The sequence below is a fragment of the Motacilla alba genome, chromosome 2, assembly GCF_015832195.1.
Source record: "Motacilla alba alba isolate MOTALB_02 chromosome 2, Motacilla_alba_V1.0_pri, whole genome shotgun sequence".
In the NCBI taxonomy this organism is placed as follows: domain Eukaryota; kingdom Metazoa; phylum Chordata; class Aves; order Passeriformes; family Motacillidae; genus Motacilla; species Motacilla alba.
The window spans coordinates 143,356,079-143,378,158 of NC_052017.1; the positions used below are offsets into that span (position 1 = coordinate 143,356,079).

The 22,080-nt window shown below is 40.9% G+C and overlaps 2 protein-coding genes across 15 annotated transcripts in view; one reads left to right on the forward strand and one right to left on the reverse strand.

The window, feature by feature from the left end:
* The window catches only part of EFR3A (EFR3 homolog A), a 76,216-nt gene extending 73,119 nt beyond the window's left edge, over nucleotides 1-3,097 (forward strand). For 10 of the 11 annotated variants that reach the window (XM_038126738.1, XM_038126734.1, XM_038126737.1 and 7 more), the window contains one exon: nucleotides 1-3,097. In XM_038126738.1, coding sequence (XP_037982666.1) covers nucleotides 1-106 — 106 coding nt within the window. In that variant the 3' untranslated portion in view covers nucleotides 107-3,097. The other variant, XM_038126742.1, reaches the window with a different exon arrangement.
* OC90 (otoconin 90) overlaps nucleotides 2,031-22,080 on the reverse strand; it is a 26,084-nt gene continuing 6,034 nt past the window's right edge. For 3 of the 4 annotated variants that reach the window (XM_038126746.1, XM_038126745.1, XM_038126743.1), the window contains 11 exons: nucleotides 19,652-19,764; nucleotides 18,098-18,226; nucleotides 16,568-16,609; nucleotides 16,157-16,213; nucleotides 13,096-13,146; nucleotides 12,736-12,792; nucleotides 10,666-10,815; nucleotides 10,219-10,308; nucleotides 8,454-8,628; nucleotides 7,388-7,494; nucleotides 2,031-6,905 (listed from right to left, as the gene is read on the reverse strand). In XM_038126746.1, the coding sequence (XP_037982674.1) occupies nucleotides 6,595-6,905; nucleotides 7,388-7,494; nucleotides 8,454-8,628; nucleotides 10,219-10,308; nucleotides 10,666-10,815; nucleotides 12,736-12,792; nucleotides 13,096-13,146; nucleotides 16,157-16,213; nucleotides 16,568-16,609; nucleotides 18,098-18,226; nucleotides 19,652-19,764 (1,282 nt within the window). In that variant the 3' untranslated portion in view covers nucleotides 2,031-6,594. The remainder of the gene's footprint in view (nucleotides 6,906-7,387; nucleotides 7,495-8,453; nucleotides 8,629-10,218; nucleotides 10,309-10,665; nucleotides 10,816-12,735; nucleotides 12,793-13,095; nucleotides 13,147-16,156; nucleotides 16,214-16,567; nucleotides 16,610-18,097; nucleotides 18,227-19,651; nucleotides 19,765-22,080) is intronic. The other variant, XM_038126744.1, reaches the window with a different exon arrangement.

Here is a 22,080-nt window from a genome sequence, read left to right on the forward strand (position 1 = left end):
TCCTCCACCTAGCCCCTCAGGAGCAATGACCATGACTGCTGGACATGCTCATTACCACTCTGTTCCAGTCTATGAGATGAAGTTTCCAGATCTTTGTGTGTATTAAGTGTCTTCTGAAGTCTGCTGGACATTATTTAGAGTAGAGTACAATAGAAAGAACAAGATGAGTTTTCAAATTTTATTGTTTATTGTATCTAACTTTAATATAATGATGGGCATGAGCCAAATACAGATTACTTTAGCCAAATTCATGAAACTGTCTTGAATTGTTTTATTCTGTAATATATTTTGAGTTAGGTTTTTCAGAGACCATGTTTCTTCATTTTCATATTTGAGTACATGTGTAAGTCAGATTTTAAACTTGTCTTGCCATATAGGTAAATATTTCAGTTACTCTAGGAATTTGTATTGCTTCAAATTCCTTTAATTTGAGATGTTGTAACTGAAAAACCTATTAAAGCCTTTTTTTTTTTGGTTTGGTTTGGATTTTGGGTTTTTGGGGGGTTTTTTCATTTTTGTTTGGTTGTTTTTGTTTTTTGGTGGTTTTTTTGTTGTTGTTGTTTTGTTTGCTGGTTGGTTGTTTTTTTTACTCCTCTCCACCTCAATTCTATGTCAAACTAGAATGCTTTTGCCTTGCTTCATCTCATTCAATGTAACCAAGGGAGCGCTACCTGAGCTCCCTCTTGTTCCTGCTGTCCTAGCTGCTCAGCTTGTTTGGTTTGGAATAGATGGAAAAAACAGTACCTTACATGTGTTCAAATACAGTGAATGAATTAATGGGCACTTGTTAAGTATATTTTGATGCATCACACAACATGCTTTTTAGATAGATACATCCAGTATATGTACTGTGTTTCTTGCTAAAAGTTAAATCTTAAGCTTTGCATAAGAGAGGAGAAATCTCCTCTTGAAGCACGGAATTGTGCAATATATTTCATGTCTTAAGATGTATGGTTTACAGACTGTACTTTTGAAAACACTGTAGTATTTTACTGTCTGCTTTAGTATAAATACAGGAGAGATATATTTAGTATAGCAGAAAATAAACTGAGGGCATTTTAAATCATAAATACTAAAACTATATTCTGTGAAACATTTCTCTGTAGTTTATAACAGCTTTTTAGTGATATTTTAGAAATTGAAAGTAACTCAAACCATTTAAAGATCAAGAATTTATTACACATATTTTCAAGCAAAAGCATTTTTAGAAACGCATCTCTGTGTTTGTTTTTGTTTCATTCCTCAAACCTTTAAGGTAAATTTCATAGGTTTATGTATCTGAGCATATACTATTCAGGTGTAAATAAAGTAAAACTGATAGAGTAAATCATGGACATTTGATGATAATTATCAAGGCTGTCTTTATGACTCACTAAATCCTGCCAGCAAAAAAAGAAAAACAGCATTTCATTGATGCCATAAATAGTAAATTTGAAGTCACTTAATCTGTCTGAATGTGACTGGGGCAGTGCAAACATGAATGAATGCTCTCAAATATCTATAATAAATGTAGACATTTAATTGAGTGTTTTGGATGAACAGTGAACATGAAGAAAGTAACTTCAGTTAGGCCTGCTTTGAGCAGGAGCTTGGTTTAGATTACTTTAAGAAGTCCCAACCTAAATAAATCTTTGATTGCATAACTCACGATCTGAAGCATTATTAGCCCTGCTAATTTGCTGACTGTTTAGAGCAATTGCAAACCCACTGTAAAAAGGATTTTAAGTTTTCTGAACAGTAGTCCATTATTGTAATGGACTACATTTGAAAGCCTGATGTGGCATGACATAGGGAAATATCAGCTACTTAAACCTATGAGATGACATGCTGAGAGTTTCAGAAAGCATTCACAAAGCTCAAAAGGTAATTGAGACCTTCTTTTCAGTTTAACAGTGCAATCACAGCTGTTAGTGGATGACGAAACAACCCCTTATCTACAGCATTCCGTTGTGATTTTTACTGCTGCAGCGTATCAGCCTGATCAGACCACAGTCTACACATAAATAGGACTCTAGCTTTTAGTTTTCACTTTTTTTTTTCTTTTTTTTAAGGTAAGACTAAGAGTTTTTGGCCTGTATAAAGACTGTAATTTTTTAAAAAGTAAGTCCAACATAGGGATACAATGTAAAAAAACTACCCACTCTGTCATTTTTTTAAGAATAACACTTGGCACTTTTGTACAAAAAGAAGGAGTCTAAGTAATACAGAATGTACTTCTGTTTGCACTTGTGCAGTTTGGAGACTGTGCTGTAAATACAGGATTGTTTCTGTGATTGAATTCTGTTGCATGAATGCTGCATGTGAAAAAACTAGATTCAGCATTTCATTTTCAGTTCTGTTGATGAAGTATTTTTCCTTCATGGTGATGGTAGGTTTCTGTGTTTCCAATGTTCAGTTTGGGAAATGCAGGTGTTGTGCAGGTGTAGTGCAGGGAGTGAAGAGTTTGTTACACTCTGTGTGTTCACATGATATTTAATTTCTTCCTTTATGGAAATTCAGGGAGTCTGCAAGTTGATAATTGGTTCACTCTGAGGAGTCTGTAAGTTGATAATTGGTTCACTCTGGCCTTTCTAGACACATGGGAAATGGGAATGACTGTAAAATGTATTGGTTTGGTAGTTATTGTTATATGAGCCAACAAATGAAACCAAAAGAATTAAGAATGCTGTTTGTTGTACAGTACAAAGCTGCTTTGTTTCACTTTTCTTTATGTTCTTCAGACAAGCTGCAGAACTTAAAAGCTCCTTATGCAAACTGGCCCTGTGTTATCTGCAACACACTGAGCACTGTCTTAATGGTTAAAATTGGTACCCAGTTTAAATGTATTCCAGCTGTTGCTTGGGTTCTCTTTCCTATTATGTCATCTTGAAAAAAAATATAGCTTTTGGTAGTGAGTCACTTTAAGATAAATTAAATCCATGGTCATACTAAAAGGTAGAAATAGCCTGTTGTCCAAAATCAGAGTAGGGCTAATTTGTCTGTTGTTCCAATGGTAATATATTCTGTACTGTATGTAATGAACCAGCTTCAATAAATGTAAGAACACACTGTGCAATCTATATTTAAGCAATAAAATAAACCAGAATTTAAAAATTAATCTTTTCTAAGGTGTCAGTTAATTTTTATTGCTCACAATTTATATATCTGTTACTAATTTTTTAGCATTTAAAATAGCCCTCATTTTGCACACCCATTTGGTTTTTTTTGCAGATATTACAGTATTGCATTAAGCTACTACATTAAACTACTACATTTATTTACTATTAAACCTGGACAGGCTTGAGAGGTGGGGCTGTGAGAATCTCATGAGGTTCAGCTGGGTCAAGTGCAAGGTCCTGTACTTTGGGGTCAGGGCAATCCCAAGCACAAACACAGGCTGGGAGGAATAGATTGAGAGCAGCCCTGGGGAGGACTCGGGGATGTTGGTGGGTGAGAAGCTCAACAAGTCCCAGCAATGTGCTCTGGCAGCCCAGAAAACAAACGTGTCCTGGGCTGCACCCTGTGCCCCATGGGCAGCAGGGCAAGGGAGGGGATTGTCCCCCTCTACTCTGCCCTTGGGAGACTCCACCTGAGGTCCTGCATCGTGCTCTGGAGCCCCCAAAACAAGAGGTTGACTTGGCCAGAGGAGGCCCACAAAGTTGATCAAGGGGCTGGAGCATCTCTGCTGTGGAGACAGACGGAGTTGGGGCTGTTCATCCTGGAGGAACATGGTTTCCCCTGGCTCTGGGGAGACCTTACAGCACTTTGAAGTACCTAAAGGGGATTCAGGAGGGCTGAAGAGGGATTTTGGGCAAGGGCATGCAGTGATAGGACAAGAAAGAATGGCTCCAAAATCAAAGACTAGGTTTAGATTAGATGTTAGGAAGAAGTTCTTTCCTGTGTGAGTGTTGAGGCACTGGAACAGGCTGCCCACAGAAGCTGTGGGTGCCCCATCCCTGGAAGTGTTCATGGCCAGGTTGGAAGGGGCTTTGAGTGACCTGGTCTAATGAAAGGTGTCAGTGCCCATGGGACAGGCAAAGAATTCAATTATTAAAAAGTTAAAATATTGAAGTAGGAAATATTTGTAGATTAATAGTTAATAAATTAGTTGTTTGCTTTTGGGAAACAGCTAGGTTTTGGCCAGCTGTGCCCCAAATATATGAAAACTATGGTGTAAAGTGACTATGAGAATGAGAGAATAAAGAAAAAAGCTTTGCTAAATGTTTCTTTTTGATCTGCTTGTAATTTTTTAAATTATTTTAGCACCGATCTCTGATTACGAATAAATGTAGCTAATCATGACTAGATTATTTAAGACTTCACTTTATCATCACAATTCACGTGGTAGTAATTAGGGCACAACTTGGGTGTTAATCTCTTCCTGAAATAGACGTACTGGGGAAAAAAGCTCAAAGGAATTAATGACAACATTGCCTGAACAAAAGCATATTTATTTTGTTATTTCTCTTTTACCTGATTGACTAAATGATCCATCCCTATCGCTGCAGTTAGAAAATTCAGCACAGTTGAGTGAATGTTTGCATAACCATGAAGGTAGTAATAATTAGCAGAAAGGAATGGGAGTTTATTTTAAGGTGCAGTGTTCAGAGCAGCAGCACCACTCTTGTCAAAGAGATGAACTGATGTTATTGTTACTCTGCAGTACAATTCATTCACCTGTTTACAGGCCAGTTTTTCACATTTCAGCTCATCATTCGTCTCACTTTCTCATTGCAATATTTATTTATAAATTCTCTGAAATGCAAAATAATTTTTCATCTTATAATAAAAGTTGATAAAAGTTGCAATTGTTATGCAGATCTCATCTTCAGCATAGGATAAAAATGGGCATTTTGCAGTTTTAGTATTTTGCTTCAGTTCTGAGATGTCCTTTTTCTGTACAGCATAAAGGGGGAGTTAATTAAAATCTTGTCTGTGAATAGAATTTCTCACATCACTTATATGACCTCTGCCTTCCCTTAAAGAAAATCTTTTTGTTCTGTTGGTTTTTTCACTAGGGCTGAAGATGTAGCCACTGGGATCCAGAGGGATTCATGTGACTAAACACCTTTGGGGTTTATTTTGGGAGTTTGTATGGTGGAATTTGTTTGTTTGTTTGTGCTTTGTTGGAGAAGTGGGGGAATGGTAATGTTTGGGGGTTTTGTTTGTTTGGGGGATTTTTGCACTGTATTAATTCTTTGCACTTTTTATGTAGGAAAAATACTGAAGGGGTCTTAGCACCAGCCAGAAGTTTATGCAGTACAAACTGCTCATCCAAGAACATTCACAGGCATTTTCACCTGCTGTTCCTACACTGTTCAGTTCACACAGGATCACATGCTGGGGTTTAGTGAACTGCAGCAGGATCTGGAAGAAAACAGGCAGCATCTCTACACCCAGCATGAGGGTACATGGATATCATTGGATATTAGGGATACATGCTATGGTCATTGGTCTGTAGGAATACTTTGGTGACACAGTTCAGTCCTAGAACAAGATGATGGAGAAGAAATCCAGACCTTTCAGAGCAGCTGAATGAATCACTGGGAAGTTAGCATAATTTTTTGTTCTAGGAAGTGTTGGTGAGTCATAGAATCATAGAATGGGTTGGGTTGGGAGGGATCTTTAGAGGTTTGCCATGGCCTGATATTACACCTCTTTCCTTTCCAGTCCGTTTCAAAGCCTGTCAGTCAGCCCTGACAGCTCATGAGCAAAGACCCTCTTGTCCATATGAATCCCACCTGACACAAACAGGTCTGGTGTTGTGCTGATCATCCTATTACCAAAAATACCCCAAATTCTGGCTGTGATCCCAGTCATGGAGCCGGGTATTGATAGACTGAGTCTGTCTGTTCCTGCAAGGATAGGATAGGGGGGAAAATGACCTATGCTCCACATTTCCTGATCAGCCATTCCAAGGTGCTGAAGTCTCTTTTGATCACCCTTGGACTGCATGTCGTGACTTCATCACCCCCAATATGGAAGAGCAATAATGAGTAACAGTCCGAGGGCTGTACCAGGCTGGGAGGTTTCCTGCTCACGTCCTTCCCTTGGCCCCCAGGGATGGAAGAGGCTTCCCTGAGAGGAGGGTCTGTCCAGCATTTTGGACCTTCTGTTGCCTTCAGAAGGGAGTCACACACAGCTATAGATAGGAATGAACAAAGGAACTTTCATGTAATTACTTTAGCTTTGCTTCTGGGTGTTTCCTGCTAAGCTCAGTAAAGGAAAAATGTCTGCAGAGGGAGTTGGAGTAGTTGCAGGTTGGTTTAATTAAAAACCTGGAATACTTGGACACCATCAGCAAGATCCAGTCTGAACCAAGTGTGCAGTTAACAAAACTCAGTCTGATCATAACAGTTTTTACATAAAAAAATCAAGTGAAATTATATAGAACACTGTCCAATAATTATTTAAGGTAATATCTGACCTAGACAGGTGCTCCATAGTGCTGACCTCCCCACAGTAAGGAGTTAATACAGCCTAACACCTAATCCTAGTCTATGATTATGTCATTTGTGTGCTGGAGAGTGTGAGGCAGCATGTAGAGGATAAGGAGGGCAGGTGCTCAGTGCCTGGCTGCTGTCCTGCCCCTTCCCAAGCCCGTGCAGGTGGGGGTTATCTGCCCTCGCGTCCCCCAGCTCTGGAGTTCCCCATCTGACGCCACGTCCCTCTCCTGGCTCTTCGGAACCCGCCCCGCCGGGCTCCTTCCTCCTCACTGCTCTCCTCAGAGCTGGAAGCCCCTGTGCCTGTTTGTGTGCCTGCTGGAGGCCTTTCAGCAGGGTCCCCTGGGCAGGAGAGCTTCTCCTCTCGGCAGCCCTGTCCGTGGGGCAGCTTCAGGCTCTCGTTGAAGAAGGCAGAAGCCATGCACTCGGCCGCGGCCGTGTCGCAGGCACAGAGGAGCTTCTCGCACGTGCTCCAGCCAATGCCTGAAAGAGAAGTTCCACAATTCACGTTTGAAAGCTGTTGAACTTAACTTCATGTATGATTTGCCACGGGTAGATGAGCTTTGGAAAATAAAATTTTCAAATCTGCCATGAATTTTAGTCTCCAAAGTCACCGTTAATTACCTAAACAAAAGCCTGACACCAAGGTGCTGGGCAGTGGAAGGTTCTGCTGGCTTTAGTTGAATTTGTGAATGTAAAGACACAAAAAGCTGACTTCTGACCGCAATTATAAAACGTCTGAATGTAATTTTCTCACCCTGACCTGGTCACATACACAGCAGTGAAATAACCTTTGTCTCAACTAGGAAAAAAAATCATGTTTATGGTAAACATTGCTAATTTTTTGTAAGCTAAATATTTCTGTCTGAATACTGAGCTATAGCAGCTCTATCATAGTGTCACTCAGTCTATCATGTTGATACACTGTCATCAGGACATGAGAATTTCCTCTCACACAAGCTTACATTTTGGTGTGTGATCAAAACATACGACTTCAGATCTCAAATTTCTTTCTGCATGACATCCAAGTTTCTTAACTTGCTCCATACAGCAGTGATGAGAAAAGCAGCATCTAAAATAAACAGTAGAAGTAAATGGAAAATACTTACTCTTCCTGAATGCCAGAACACTCACAATTATTTGTCTGTCTTTATTTTCATTGCCCAATTAAACTAAAAAATTTTAGTTTTCATTTTCTATGAAGAACAAAAATCAACCCAAGCTGTTCCTACTTTCACTTTCCTCTTCCTAATTCTTTTTGTGTCATGTGTTTAACATGGCTGTGTTTTAATTTTAAGACACAATTACAATTGTAACCATGACCTAGTCTGCTGTAAGAAATGTCTTCCAGTGTTCAAGTCTTGGCAAAATCTGAAAACTGCATCATGATACACAGATCATGCCATTGTCTACTCCAGTTTTTCATGCCTGGGCTGTCTTGTTTGTGTGTGAGTGCAGGAAAAAGGCGTGTGCTCAGCTTAGACCTGATGTGCCCCAACTGTTATGAACTTCCTCAGAGGAGGAGATTTTTAGCTGTAAATACAACGCTCCCAGAAGTGTTTTTATTTGTGGAATTCTCCGCATTGCTCCTCATGATCAGCCCTGCTGGCTCTTGGCTGCAGCTGCAACAGAACTTTGCTCCAGCTCTGCTGCCTTCTGGAGGACAGTGTGCCCTGGGTGGATGTTAATTCTTCTCTTCATAAGTCACTTTCCAAGCCACCTCTTAGCCAAGTGACCCTTATCCTCATCCCTTTGATGTACTCCTCCTTCTGCTTGGCTTACCCATCACTGTCCTTTTTTATTTGGAGTTAGTAAGTCCTCTCCAAAATATTGGCACAACAATAGAATGTGGTTTAGTCACATTAGAGTATTTTGTGTTTTATGTATTTAAGTGGATTTTTTTTCCCAAAATGTGACTTGACTACTGCTACATAGCTACACAATGCCCAGAAAATGATGTACTGATCTTCCTTGGTCCATGGGCACCACAGTAACACCCACAGTTAATGGCACATACAGAGGAGCTCACACCTGTCCAGTGCATCAGTGGGATCACCTCTTCCCTCTTGGCCACAATAGCAGCCATAGAACTCAAATTCCTCTGGGCATCGCTCAGTTAAGCAGAACAGCATTTCTCCAAGCTGGGGCAGCTCCCTCTCCACTCTTCCACGTCCTCTCTCTTGCAGAAAGGTCAACCGCTCGCACACTACAAAGCAAAGTTGTTATTTGACACATCATGTTCTCACTGCTTGAGGGCTCTCTTGTGAAGATAGAAGTGTTTCCAGAGCTATCAGAAACTTTGAAGGACAACATTTTACCACCTCTAAATTACTGCTTCAGTCCATGAATTATGGTTCTTAGAGTACTGCTGACTGAGCAAGACAGCAAAAGGGCAAGGCAATTTAAAGGGGAGAGAGAATCCTGTGAAGATAGAACATACAAGCCAAATTGGACTGCAGTGAGAATACTTAGCAGTCCTTTGTAATCTTCCATAGGTAATTTTTTCTTTTGGAATATTCAAAACCAGCTGAGTATTCAGTGGTTTCTGTCTTGGTGATTTGGAAAATACAGTCGTAACCTCATTTACTTCCACAGTGATAGTTGGGCAATGACCACATTTTGCTAAAGGAAACAATATTTTTTCTATTCTCATTTGAAATGTAGTCAAATTTGAGCTGTAGTGCCCCTAGACCAAATGCAGGAGTGCTCTGTTGTAATGGCTGCTGAGGTTTTGGCATCACCAAATCCCAATCCTAATGTCTCTGTGGCTCCTTCTACTCAGGAAGAACTGATACTATGGGAATTATTCATGAGACCTGAAAGAACACAGTGTTCCATATCAGGGAAAAGACATTAAAGGGGTCTGTTCTGGGACTTTGCCAGGGAAAGGATGCAAGAGGCTGATGGTTGGATTGCAGGAGGAGGAGGGAGGGAGGGCTTCTGTTCCCTCTGCATCCTCCCTTCTTCCCCGAGTAATCCCATCTTCCCCTCTGCAGCTCTAGTCTGATTCCCTGCCCCTGTCAGGGTCAATCCTGGATTACTGTTTCCAACAGGAAATTCTGCCCATGTGCCTTCTTGGGTCTTGACTCATTCGTGTTAATTCCCAGAATAAACCACAGGTTCAGGGAATCGATCTGTTCTCTCTCAAAGCTGGTATTTTAAAATTGTATTTTCCAGTTTAGTGAAAGGTGGGGTTGATTCTTCTGCTCTTTTCCAGTTCCAGGGCTGCTTCTCTTCATTGGAAAGCCTAAAAAGATGGATGAGACAGTCCTTGAGTGTGGATTTATAGCCATGACAGGTCTGAAATGTCTTAGGATCTCTGGGATCCCTGAGCAGGAATTGGAACAGAATCAGAAATGGTGAGAAAAAGTCTGACTGGCAAGACTGTGGCAAAAGGTCAGAATGAGGAGCAGGAAAATTCCTATTGCTGCTGCTGCTGCTTATAAAACAAAGCAACTTAAAGGTGTGATTAAATTACTTCCAACAAACAAAAGCAGGGAGAAACATTCCCTGACCTCATTTTAGATACTGCACTATATGAAAAAAAAGTTCCTTACAAGCTAATAATTTGTAGTTTTTAATAAGTGTTACTGACAGGATATTGGCAGAAGAGGTTAACGTGATGGAAGCTTTTGCAGATGTCTCCACCTCCTGTTCTTCTAAGTACCAATACCTGTGTGCTTATCTAACTGGTTATAAAATAACTATAATATTTATATGTAATACATACCTGCTTTTAATACTGAGGTTGCTGAGTATTTCATCAGATGGAATGGGGAAAAAGCCCTTTATTTACCTTTTTCTGCAGGTCCTCTCTCAGACAGTCCCAGGTCCAGAGCTATGCCAGAGGAAGCTGTGCTCAGGCCACCCTTTGCAGGGCTTGTCACTGGAGAAGACAAATGCATAGATTAGACTTGTGAAGGTAGAATAACTCTTCTTTCAGAAAAGTGTCCAAAAATGCATATTCTAAACTATTATCAACTGCAATCCTCTAAAATTTATTCATTCTTAGTGGCAGGCTGTTTATTAATGGCTAGTTAAGCTTTCCTGGTCGGATGGCAATAAGCTGCCCTTTCCAGGGCAGTCAGTGCTATTCATCCTGTATTGTATGCAACCTCCAGATTTAAATAACAAAAAAGTTTCATTCTACATATCCATGAAAAATGCTGTCTCCTCACATAGCTATAATCAGGACTAAGGGAGTGCTCTAAATTAGGAAAAGTGTAATTAATTTTTCACTTACCTTTTCCTTTTGTCCTTGCAGGTGTGCCTGCAGGACTCTTGTTGGTGGGGACAATTTTGACTTGCATTGAGTTACTGTCTCCTGGGAATGAGGCTGGGGATGTGGTTATCTCTTCCACTGGGACCAAAGCTTCCATAAATCCATCTTCTTCTGAATAAGCAGAAAAAAGAAAGCAGGAGAAGAAATAGAAAATAAACAGCAAGATTTTAATTTCAGATAGCTGGTGAGAGTAATATCCTTAGGCAGAACGAGTGTGAATTGATGGTCATAGAGAAGGAGTAGCTAAGGGGAAAATTGGAAAAGCAGAGTATCCACACTGGTCATTTATGCACATCTCTTGCCTTTCAGAAGAAAGCACTGTGGTTAACTATGACCAATTTAACTGCTGATTTATTTGTTTTGTTTTGGGTTTTTTTGGGTGGTTTTTTTGTTGTTGTTTTTAAATTCTCTATGTACTGAGACAAAGAGCTTTGCCAGGTGCTGAAAACTATGTTGTTTGCTGCTTAGTCAGCTGTACTGAGACATTAAGTACAGGTAGGATGTCATTTGCTGAGTAAATTGCTTTAAAAAGTGTCTGTTCACCTGAAGTTTCTAAAACTGAGAGTAACATCAGTGAAAGAAGGAAATTATTTGATTGATGCAGAGCTGGGTGACGGAAGGGTTTAATGGGTTGTAGCCACAAGGAAATATTGAGGGGAAAATAAGTTGAAAAATAACTATTTTCAGGAGATTCTTTATCCTAAATATTTATTTGGTATTTGTTTTTAGATTATCTGATACATTATTGTTGATCAGGAATGTTTTGTTGAATTTGGAGATACTTAAAATATTATTCTTACTTTTTAAAACTTTTTTTATATAAACTAATTTGTAAATTAAAACACTTATCAAATGGTTTCATTTTCTTTTTTAAATGTCAATGTGAACAATGTGGCATTTCACAAAATAAATACTTTTAAAATACTAATGGGCATGTATTTTCATACTTTTAAAGCTTTCTTTTTGAATTCTTTGGCTGAATTTATTGATTGGACTAAATTAAAATTCATTAAGCTTGTCCCTCTGATGTTCTGGTTTTAGTATGTGTTAAAAATAACCTGTCACAGGATAAGAGAACAGATTAAAAAAATTAAAGTATTGCTAAGAACACAGCAAAGCCCATGAAAGGTGGCAGAAGGGGATCAATAGTCACACATGGTTTTGATAGCTCAGCAAGATGCACATTTTATGCCACTTTGTTTGGCAGTGAAATGTTGAAATGAAAGTGATTCCTGCTGGATGTAAAAAATAAAACCAGAGTTTGGGAAATTCTACACTTAGCTAAGAATAGATACCACAAATAATCTCCTGGGAGCTGTGCAGACCTGCAACACAATACACAGATTTTCTGCTACATTCAAGTTAATGTAGGAGAGCATTCAGTGATTTTGACCAGTGCTTAGTACAGCAATGCTGAATTCACTGGGGTAGGAGACAGGGATATTGTTCAGACAGTGTAATCAGAGGCAAAAAATGACTGCTTTCTATTCTCCATATGCAGTTTTCTCTGACGTTTCTCTGGTGGATTTCAGCCTGCCTGGATAATCCTTTCTACACAAAAGGGGCCAAGAGGAAACTTCCAGATCTACCAAGGTGCTCCATTTTCAGCTGTGCCTACTGGTGAGGCTGTGCTCAAAGCACAGACACCTGCAAAAGCTGGAACAGGTTTTAGACTGGGAGAGAGTTCCATGAAATTATCTGTAATAAAGGAGGAGGCAAAATCAAAATAAACCCTTCTGGCAGCAGATGCTGTGAATGTAATTTACAGAAACAACCATTATATCATTAAACCTTATGTGAAGAGGCTTTCAGAAACACTTGGATGAGGAGTGCAAATGAGTGGCTGGAGGCAAGGAACAGCTAATGCTTCTCAGGCAGGTTTTATTGTTTGTGTATCTGCTATCTGACCCTGATCTAAATTTGATTCTCTGGCAGCCCTGTTGCTACCATACCCAGAGTTTTAACTATGATGGGTTTAGATGAAGAATTGCTGTGTCAGTCAAAGAAAGAGGAAAACAGAGGGTCACTGACCTTTTATTGGGAGGATGGGGGGAGCAGGAGCTGTGCCTCTGTGGTCCCTTGAGGTAACTGTACAAAAAACAGAGGCATCATGGTAGTGACCTGCCAGCTGAATTTCTGCCATGCTTTTCTGAAATTACTTTGACTTAAAGCATTATAAAACTTAACCAAACAGCCTGGATTTATAAAGATGGTAATTAGGAGAAGCAAAGTGTTTTGCTGAAGGATGTGCAAGTCAGCAGAAGAGCTATTATCCAGAAATCCTGTGCTGAAGATTTTTGACTGTGACACCACAGACCTTCATAAATGAAAATCCATCTTCACCTGTAGTCAAGAGTGCCAAATTTGTCAACAAAATTTAATGACTCTTACCTCTGGCTTTGGAAGTTGCCAAGACTGTGTCACGGGGCTCAAAAGAAACCACTGTTGAAAATAGAAAATATAAACTCAGGAAACACATTGCCAGCACAGTTATGAACAGTCAGGCTGCTGAGAAGAGCTTTTTCTGAAAACAGGAAGATACAGACATACCATGGAGAGACATTTGCCTGTTTTTCTACATGGTGAATTGATGGTTATAGACAAAGGGATACTCATAAAATAATCTCATTGCATGCAAATAAAGTACATAGCACTAACACAGCATTCTGTGAAAGAAGGGTAAATATGGCTGAATTGGGATATTCAATATTAAATCCATTTGACAGACAAATAGACTAAACAGGATTCGGTTGGCATCCCAGTGTTGTGCACAGAAGGATGCTGCTTTCCTTGTGAATACCTTGTGTTCCCCTGCACTGAAAGTCAGGTATGGATGAGCAGCCATAAGTCCAAATACCTCCCTAACCTCTAAGTTGTTTCCTTTACCTGATAAATTTTTTTCTTTTGTCAGCTACCTTTTGTTAAATTATAAAAATAGCTATCAAATGATCCAAAAAATCATCTCCACATTTTTTTCTGTGTTGTTAGGATGTTGTGATGTGAAGAATGACTCCTTTGCCTTTGAATGAATTTCTCAGTGATACTTAGCTTTGGTTTAATGAAGCTTTCACAGTAGTCAATTTTGAAGCTTCTTTGGGCTTAAACAGGAAGACAACTGGTTAATTAGTAAGTGGTTCTCCAAATGTTTCCTACAAAGACTGATTAGCAACATTATCGATATTGTTTTCAGCTTTCTAAAATTCCTAATGCAGGTTTTTGTTCATTGGTAATGTTTGGAACCTTGTGATGGACTGTGCCTCATTAGGGAGCAGGAGAGGTTTTATTTTTTTTTCCAGGAAGTAAAACATTGCTTCAGAAGTGCAAATACACATGCTCTCATTCCTTCAGGAGTTCTGTTTTCTATTATAAAGTGTCCCAGAAGCAGATAGAAAAACACGAACCAATACTGGAGCTGCTGCTAAGTGAGAATGAAAAATATTGTAAAAAAATACTTTGATAATACAGGAGAGCTATGAAGGAACAGCCAGCTCTTACACTCAGCACAAAGCCTTTTCAGGTACCTACACTTGTGCATGTGCTGCTATTTAAAAATATAAAAACCAAATAAACCTACAAACCTTTAAATGTCAGAAACATTGTTTTTTAGAAGGGAAAAAAAATTCCATGTAGTTTTCATTATTCCAGTTTCACACTTAGGGCAATGGCACACACGGAGGAGCACACTAAAGCTTGAAATCAGGTTCTCAGGTTCTCAAAAAAATTCAGCTTTCCACCTCTGCCTGTGCAAGCTGGTCTAGCGGAAAGTGTCCCTGCCCACAGCAGGGGATCTGGAATGAGATGATCTTTAAGGGCCCTTCCAACACAAACCACTCTGTGATTTTCTGGGTTAAGCAGCGGCCTGGTTGCACATGTCCAGTGCATGTTGCTTCTGTGCTTGGCAGATATGGGGTCTATGAACAGAGAATCATGGAATCATCAAGATAGGAAGAGACCTTCAGATCACCCAACCCAGCTGTCAGCCCAGCCCTGCCCCTGTAACCCCTAAACCACCAAACCACATTGCCCAGCACCAGCTCCAGGCGCCTCTCAAACACCTCCAGTGGTGGTGACTCCACCACCTCCCTGGGCAGCCCATTCCAATGTCTGAGCACCTGAACAGTGAAAAAATCCTTATGAATGTCTCATCTGAATCTCCCCTATCTCATCTGAAGGACATTTGCTCTGATTGTTTCTCTGCAGGCACAGCAGAAGAGACAAACACCCGCCTCACCACACCCTCCTGTCAGGTGATTGTAGAGAGCAATGAGGTTCCCCTGAGCCTCCTCTTCTCAAGATTAAACAAACCCGTCTGCCTCAGCCACTCCTCATAAAAAATGTTCTCTTGTCCTCTCATGAGCCTTTTCACCATTCTCTGGACAAACTCCCACTCCTCAATGTCCTTTTTAAAGTGAGGGGCCCAGAACTGAGCACAGCACTCGGGGTGCAGCCTCATGGTGCTGAGGGGTGATCACTGCCTTGGTCCTGCTGGTCACACTGCTGCTGACACAGGCCAAGATGCCATTGGCCTTCTCGGCCACCTGGGCACACACTGGCTCCTATTGAGGCAGCTGTGCACCAGCACCCCCAGTCCATTTTCCAAACAGCTCTGATGCCACTTCTCCCTTAACAGCAGTGTGGCTTTGCTTGTGATGGAGCCACAAAACAAAGTGCAGCAGCTACACTGGGTAAGAGTCCAAGACTGGTCTCCCTCTCTACTTCATATCTTGGCCTTGTCTTACAAGGTCCCAGAGCTACCAAGGGCTTTGGGTGCTTCTGTCCCTGGCCTCTGGTGTGGGAGTGCTCACCATGCAGGCAAGAGAACGGATTCTCACAGCGCAGCAGTGAGGTTTTGCAAGTACCCACTCCTCATAAGACAACCATTGATTGTAGCAGGAAAAAAAACAAAAAGAAGATTGTCATGAGAACCACTTGGCCTTGTGGTTCAGAGACTCACCAAGGAGGCTCCAGAGTGAGGAGGTGTCAGCCTGAATCTCTTCATTACAAGTAAATAAAACACCAAACTGGTGGCTCATTGGCACAAACCATGCTCAGAATTTCCTCGTGCTACTGCTTGATCTTAATTAATTCAATATCTTTTAAAGCCAGGGAAGATACATTTGGCTGTGGCTCCAGTGGTTGGCACCCACAGAGGGCATCTCTGCCAAACAGCTCACCTGCTCCAACATGTGTTCCCAGGGAAAAAAGGCTGTTTTGATGAAAACAGGTTTTGTTGTAGAGCGTTCATTCTCAGCCCTTGGGAAACTCACTGTAAACACTGGTTAAACACATTACATGCACAAATTGAAAAATTGCACCTTCCCATTCAATATTGAACTCCATCACCAAAACATTACAGCAGTCCTTTTAGAGGGGCAGAAAGAAAACAAATATCTTGTATTCTCTCAGCTTTTGGGAGCTGCAAGCAGGGCTTTTTTTGCTGTAAGTTGCAAACCTTCTTCCACAGATGCAGTCACATCCAGTGTTCCATCAGTCCCTTGATGAACCAACTCTGCAAAAAAATTTTTTTTTACTCCAGAAACTCATGGCTTCAGATGCTCCTTAGATTATATCCTGGAATAACATGATCAGAGTCATCAAAAAGGAACTTATTTCTAAATATTATTATGATTACAGCAGCAGTATTAAAATATTGCTTTAGTATTTATACCCTGCAGATACTAAATTCTATTGAGCTACATGCAGTATGATAATAAAAAATAATCCCAAAGAGTTTCAACTTCAGCAAGAGGAATTGGCTGACAGTCAGAATTCTTTAAATTCCCATTTCTTCAGCTTATTTTTCTGAGTAGAAGCTGGCCTCAATTTAATGCACTCCAGACAAAGAATTACAGAGGTGACCTACCTTCCATGTGTCGTGTTGTCAGCTCTCTCTTGCTGGTTGTTTCTGAAAGAAAAAAGGCTCTCATAAAGTGTGAGGAGGGGATTTTTTCACTGTTTGATCTGAAAAGCACAAATCAGGAGTCCATTGAATGTATTCTTATTAAAGATTTAGTCAAATACATGCCCATTTCACTCATTTTTTTCTCTGTAATAAAGAACCTACCAAAATACTTTGTCTATGGATTCATCAGATTGGGTTTTTTTTTTTTTTCCAAAGTCAGAACTGGACAGAACAGCTACACAGAAGGATTATAACATGAGTGAACATTAAGTGGAAATATTTAATTCAAAGCTGGTTTTTTTCTCCTCATCAAGAAATATAATACTCATCAAGAAATATCATAATCAAGAAATATAATATAATTTAGAATTAGCAGAGGCATCCAGTGAACTAAAATGGAATCTGTCTTTATCAGCAGTGATAAAATCAGCATGATTTTCCTGTTAGAAAAGAACAATTTCCCCTTTTCTTTTGGCATGTTGGATCTATCATGCTGTATATCAGGGACATCTGATCCCAGTGAAAGATTGCTGTCTTAAGACAATGAGCTGGCTTTGATGCAAACCTTCCTGGGGCATTTTCTTCTCTCTTGATGCATTCAGGAGGGTATGCCCACATCCAGGGTGTGATTCAGGTGTGTCTGTCTGTCTGTCCTTAGCACTGGAGACTGTGACTGTGAGCCAGAGTATAAGAAAAGCTAATGCTGCTTTTTCACATCTCCCACAGCTTGGGGACCCAGAGCTCCTTCCCCTGCCATGCTCTGATTGCAGTCCCCATGAATGAAGTTTTTGATCCAGGCCTGTTCCCACAGGGCAGGCATTTGGTCTTGCAGGGCTGTAATTTCACCTACAGAGCACAGATCAGTGTGTGACCACGGGGATAAACCTCCCCTTCATCCTTAGCAGGGTTTTCTCCTTCCAGAATGGAAACCAAGTAACTGAACAGAATAAGCCTGTTTTTGCTTTTCCAGTCAGTTTTTGAATGGTTTAAGGGAAGATTTGGGTTAGCAATATTTTCAGCCTTTCCTGCTAGTGACATTATCACAAGTATCACTCATTCATTCCAGGTGGCAGAACCTTTCTGAAGAAAAAAATTTCTTCACATCTAACTGGAATTTCCCTGTCTCAGTGGTGTTCCTTGCACCCTGTGCACCTCCAGGAAGAGTCTGGCTGCATCCTCTCTCCACACCCCACTTGGTACTGAGAACTGCAAAAAGATCTCCCCCAAGCCTTCTCCTCTTTCCTCATGGGCTCCAGCCCCTTTCCCCTTCTCAGAAGCCTCTCCTGGCCCTGCTCCAGGACAGCAATCAGTCTGCCACCACCTCTTCTCCTGGTATTCACCCAAGTAGCAATAAATGGACAGGACATGTGAAACAGAGATGAGATTTATGGCAGGAAAGCACCCAGCTCCTGCTTCATTCTCGTTGGGTCACATTTGATGCCAGCAGAAAATCTGGCAGGAGGAGGCACTCGGTCAGATCCCTATTATTACCTGTAACTGGAGATGGGCAGGAGGAGACATCCAGCCCATTCAAGGAGGAGTTGATCTGTGCATTCACAAAGCATTCAATGGCATCTTTGTCACAGGTGCAGAGGAACTGTTCACAGGGATCCACAGACTCTGGAAATAAAACAAAAATCCAAATAAGGCACTATTGAAAAATCCTTTCAACCTTCTGTTTTTTCCTCCCTGTAAGGTTTGTGTCTGTATTTTGTTAGTCTAAACCTATTTATACTGTGCTTCTCCGTGCAAAACATGGACATGTTTCATAGTCCAACTCTTGTTTTAAACACCAGTTGATGCAGCCTGAATGGCTGTCAATAAATTATTGCCTCTTTGGTTGTGTCTGCAGAGTATTGAGGACTACAGAGCAATGCTCTGTTCTTCCATGGAAAACTTAATCCAGCTGATACTGCATTTAGCATTTCACAGGCTTTGTTAAAATATTCCTCCTAACTCCAGAAGTCAAATCCACAACCCAAGCCTTCCATGGATATGTGATTTGCTCCTCACAAAGAATCAGAGAACCTTAGAACAGCTTGGATTGGAAGGCATGTTAAACCTCATGTCATTCCACCCCCTGCCATGGGCAGGGACATCTTCCACTAGCACAGGTTCCTCAAAGCCCCACCCAATCTGGCCTTGAACACTTCCAGGGATGGGGCATCCACGACTTCTCTGGACAATTTGTGCCAGTGCCTCACTGCCCTCAAAGTTAAAAATTTCTTCCTAGCACAAAGGATATGAAAGAGTTTCCCACAAAATACTGTTTTCTCTCTTCAAAATCTCTTACCTTTCAGAGTTTAAAAAAACATTGACTTTTCACAGGTGTCACACTTCTATTTTGTATTTGTGATGGGGGCTATATAGAAAGAGTTTAAAAAGCATTATTAATGCTTAAATGCACTTGGACTATTAGAGATTGACCTAAATAACAAAAATTGTTTTAATTTGAAACAAGAAATGGAAACTGGAACAGATTGTTGCTTGAATAGGACATAAGGGTATTAGTTTGAGAATTCTGCTTTTCTTTGCTGGTATCCTCAAAGTATGTTCTAGCACATAGTCTTTTCTGAGAGCCAATAGTTGATGAAAAATTATATTACATGCTATTAGGCAATAAAGAACCCCACTGCACTCTTGTCAGGTCTGTACCAGCATTGCATGGAATAGCTCCTGTTATAACACACGATCTCTGCCCTCACTGGTGATAGAGCTGTAGCTGAGGAGTGTGTGACCCTCTGAACAAAGAACTTGATCCCTCAAAGTGCAGAAAAATCAGGCTTTGATGCCTCAGAAGAAGACTGTTTGTCAAGTCTCTCCTCAGCATCTGCTGCATTTCTGATGAGTGGAGACATCTCAAGCAATGCTTAGTGGTCTTGCAAAGTAAGGGAAACCCCAGGAAGAGGCTGCCTGTTGGAGGAGCTCTGGGAAGCGGAGGTGGTTTCTGATGAATTTGTCTATGACTTTTGGTAGGTAGACCAGAATGAACTTCTGGTCTCAGTGAGGCTCCAGTGTCAAGCTCTTTTGACAGGTCAATCTCACCACAGGTCAGGTTTTTAGTAGAGCAGCTGACATCTGCAGAAATCTTTGATGGGTCCCACGTGCACTCCATCTCCAGCGCTTCCTCGTAGCATTTGCGGTGCTGAAAACAGCATCTTAAAGAGGAAATAACAGAGAGGTTAAACCATTCTGTTTGATCCCCAGACAAAAGAAGGCTGAGTGCTGCCTTTCCCTGTGTCAGAGTGGCAGGATAACCACGGCTGCATGCAAAACCCCATGGTGGAAGCAGGTCTGCCTGCTGTGGGTGACCAAACATTTCTGTCCTGCTGTGGTTCCTGGGTGCTTGCAAGGACTTTACAGGCACTTCAAATAAGAAATCCACTACCAGGGCACAAATACTTCCCCTCAGTGCTGTCAGTTTACTCACAAACAAAGCCCCACAAGTCAGCCCTAGAGATCTTGGATCCAGTTCTGTCCCAACCTTCCTCACTGCAGATTTGGAGAACTACACTGAACCTGGTACTCACAGAGGGTTAATGGCTCTGCAATGTGAATTCCCATGTCTCATTGGGACTATATGAATACACACAGTTTTATCCTCTATTTCTTGTACTTCTATGCAACAATCACAATTGAAATGCACCATTTAGCCATGGGAAAGGGCCACGAAATATTTTTCTCACACTGGAGTAAAACAGTTTTCTCCTGCCATTATACATCACATGCAGTCAGAAACCTTGTGTTTTCCTGCATCCCTGCTGTCCTGCCAAACTCAAATTGCCTACAGGATCACTTTGGCTTTGAGTAGGAATAAAAAGTCAACTAAACCAACAAGCTCTTCTTCAATCCTCTCCTCTCTTCAGCTCTTTGTACAGATAAATCATCTCCACAACATCTCTGTGCACTGACATCAGCTGTAAATGAAACACCAAGTAAAACAGTCATCATTTACCCCAGGTAAAATTGTTACATGGATTAAACAGTCTTGCTGTTAGATTCAGGTTGAAATACCCTCATTTCAGAGAAATGGACTCAAAACACAGCTCTGTTATTGAGTTGCATTTGTCCTGGACAATGCTGAAGACAAGGACAACATGAACATCCAAACCCAGCATCTGCTGCCAGGAAGGCTGCTCCTTGCCAGGCTCTCTTCTAGGGAGCTCTTCTACACATGCTGCACATGCACTTTCACTTTTTCACCTCCTCTATTTAGAAAGAATTTCATATTAAATCACTGACTGTAATAATAAGTAATTATCACAATATTTTATTTGTCTTCATAATCAGAGAAGGAGTCCAAGGAATGTATCTAAAAAAAGTGAGGGCAAATAGCATTCACCAGAAATGCCTGATGGCTCCTCTGCACCACAAATTCTACTGTGCCTTGTTCCAGAGATGAGGCTAAAATCTGTGAGCTCCATCAGGAACAGGTTTTGAACACCTAACTGGTGATGTCTCAACACTCTCCTGACTCTGCCTGAGGTCTAGTGAGGTGTTGGCATCTAAAAGCTCCTCTAACTGCATAAGAAGTCTAACACAAACTCTCTGCACTTCTTGTTTGTTTAGAGATTCACAATTACACCAACATTTACTCCAACAGTTAATGAAAAAATTCACTTAATTTCCCTTTACAAGCAAGGAAGGGATTGTTTCCCTGTCATTGCAAGACATGGATTGTCTTCTGGGCCTGCTTCTCTTTCACAAAGTCTGTGGAGGCTCCTAATTTAGATATGACAATGAGCTACTCTGGGAAATGGGAGAAGTAGCTCTTACAGGCACTAGTACTTTCCCATGCCTTAAAAACCTGCTGTGAGGCATTGAGTCCTTTTCTCTGGAACAGAAATGGCACAGGCAAGCCCCAAGATTTGAAAAACTATTTTCTAAGAAATAAAATCAGTAAAAAAAATTGCAACACTGTGGGAACTGTCTCTGGGAGAGACAGGCAAGCCACTGGTTTGGAGGCTCCCTTGAACCAAGAGCCCATCTCTGTCAGTGGCAGAGCAATAATCTGTCCCTGTTTCCTGCACATGGCAGTAGGAATTCTGTGCTGATAGGGAAGCCTCACCCCAGGGCTGCAAAACAATTTGTAAATACAAACTGGCTGTGTGGGTGATTCTCAGGACAAACCTGCTGATGGATGTTTCTGCAGTTTCTGGGTTTGTCCTGCTCTGCACTAAAATGAAGCTGAGTGGAGCAAAAGCCCAGGTGCTCAGCTCTTGGGTATCAATCCATTGAACTGACTTGAGCTCCCGTTTCAGCATGTCATCACAATTGTTCAGAAAACCTTTCACAGAGAAGTTACATGGCTTTTTTCCAGTAGCAGGATTAGATCTCCATTTTCCCAGCCATCCCATGCTGCAGAGTGGATGGATTAATTTCCACCTATCTATAGGCATAGCCCTTTCTGAGCCGTTGCTGTCTTCACTCAGGGAATGAATACATTACATTGTTGGAAAACCCATTTTCTTCAC